The sequence below is a fragment of the Vigna radiata genome, unplaced genomic scaffold (assembly GCF_000741045.1).
Source record: "Vigna radiata var. radiata cultivar VC1973A unplaced genomic scaffold, Vradiata_ver6 scaffold_1997, whole genome shotgun sequence".
Classification (NCBI taxonomy): Eukaryota; Viridiplantae; Streptophyta; class Magnoliopsida; order Fabales; family Fabaceae; genus Vigna; species Vigna radiata.
The window spans coordinates 1-1,434 of NW_014543945.1; the positions used below are offsets into that span (position 1 = coordinate 1).

General features: G+C 32.2%; 1 protein-coding gene across 1 annotated transcript; it reads right to left on the reverse strand.

Moving 5' to 3' along the window:
- Window positions 1-90: 90 nt before the first annotated feature.
- On the reverse strand, window positions 91-1,407 carry LOC111241211. Its single transcript, XM_022778137.1, has 3 exons — window positions 1,165-1,407; window positions 938-972; window positions 91-852 (listed from the first exon to the last, which is right to left on the reverse strand). Exons 2-3 carry the CDS (start codon window positions 968-970, stop codon window positions 91-93), a joined length of 795 nt encoding a protein of 264 aa, XP_022633858.1. The 5' UTR covers window positions 971-972; window positions 1,165-1,407.
- Between the last annotated feature and the right edge of the window lie 27 nt (window positions 1,408-1,434).

Genomic DNA, 1,434 nt, shown 5'->3' on the forward strand with positions numbered 1-1,434 from the left:
TAACTTACATCCTTCTTCTTAAACAAGTCTTGTATTTTGTTTGACCTCATCTTAAGCGTAGGCCATTTTAATATTCTTGGGAAAACAATCTCATTTGGACCATCCGTTAATCCCAAAGTTCAACGGTCCAAAGCTAATAAACATACAATAACCAAAATGATAATTATATAATAAACATATTTCCAACAACATAAAATGAGAATGATACATTAAATTTCTTACCTGCAACACTGCAACATTGCTACTAAGGCTTAAGGAGTCCTTGATGACACATTGCTTTAACATCCTTAAAGCATTTTCTAAACTATTTACCACATACGTGTGAACAGCTTTTGCCCAATTATATTGATACAAATTATCAATGTTATCCAAACATGTAAAAGGCATGTTAGTAATTGCCTTTGAATGTCTAGGGAAGTAAAAAACAGTGAAACAAAGTAAAATATACAACCGACAGACATAATCAACATTCATGATGTTGTTTTCAATTAACAACTCTATCCTACGAATGACATCTTTAACAGTAAAAGAATTCGAACAAAATCCTTGACAAACAACACCAACTAACTCATCATCAAAAGTGACGTCTATACCACCCACACCCAACCCTAATCCTATGCACACATCAGCAACTGTAAATGGCACAAGGGTTTGCTTTAAAACAAAACAATCATTTCGCCCAACCCAACGTATTAGCATTTCCTTGAAAAGAGGATTGAAGAACTCAATTGGGTAGTTGATTTGAAGACACCACTTGAATGGAGTGCACTCGATACGTTGTCTATCAATTTCTCGAAATATCCCATTAATGTGGACTATAGCTTTTGTATCACTCCAAGCCCGCACTCGCAACTATAAAGCATTATCAAACCAAATAACTATGACAAAATTGTTTTCAATCAAAGATATTAATTGTCAAAACAGTTAATGTACTTACATTTTTATAATCTTCATTTGTTGTGCAATCCATCACTATGAATCCAACAAAAATAAATAATCAACCTTCAGTAAAGTAATCCAGATTTACTAACTAAATTGACTTAGTCAACAAACAATGATAAAAGTTGGAAAACAACCTTAAATGGACAACAAGAAGAAAAATGAAGTCTGAAATCTAATTCATCCAAAACAAAATATAAACAGTTAAAGTTAGTCGAATATGACCTTCTACACTGTTCTTAAGAACTTATAAACTCTGAAATCTTTATCAATCCAACATATTTTAGTATTTTTGGGTTTCCTTTTTTGGCCTGTGGTTGATTTTCATTCGGTGACGCTACAACATTCTGATGTTTGCTTACCTGCATAATAAATGTTAACTTGTTGCCATTGTCAATAAAACAAACCACAATACAACAGAATAGTTTGGATCGACACAAATTGTGGTTTCTTAATACATTACAAGTACTGTTTATAGTACGTTACAAAACATTA

Excerpts from the sequence above, each read along its gene's own strand:
- LOC111241211 (XM_022778137.1), bottom strand. The coding sequence starts at position 970 with ATGGATTGCACAACAAATGAAGATTATAAAAAT. Across the intron at positions 853-937 it reads CAAATGAAGATTATAAAAAT|TTGCGAGTGCGGGCTTGGAG; the intron begins GTAAGTACATTA and ends AATGCTTTATAG.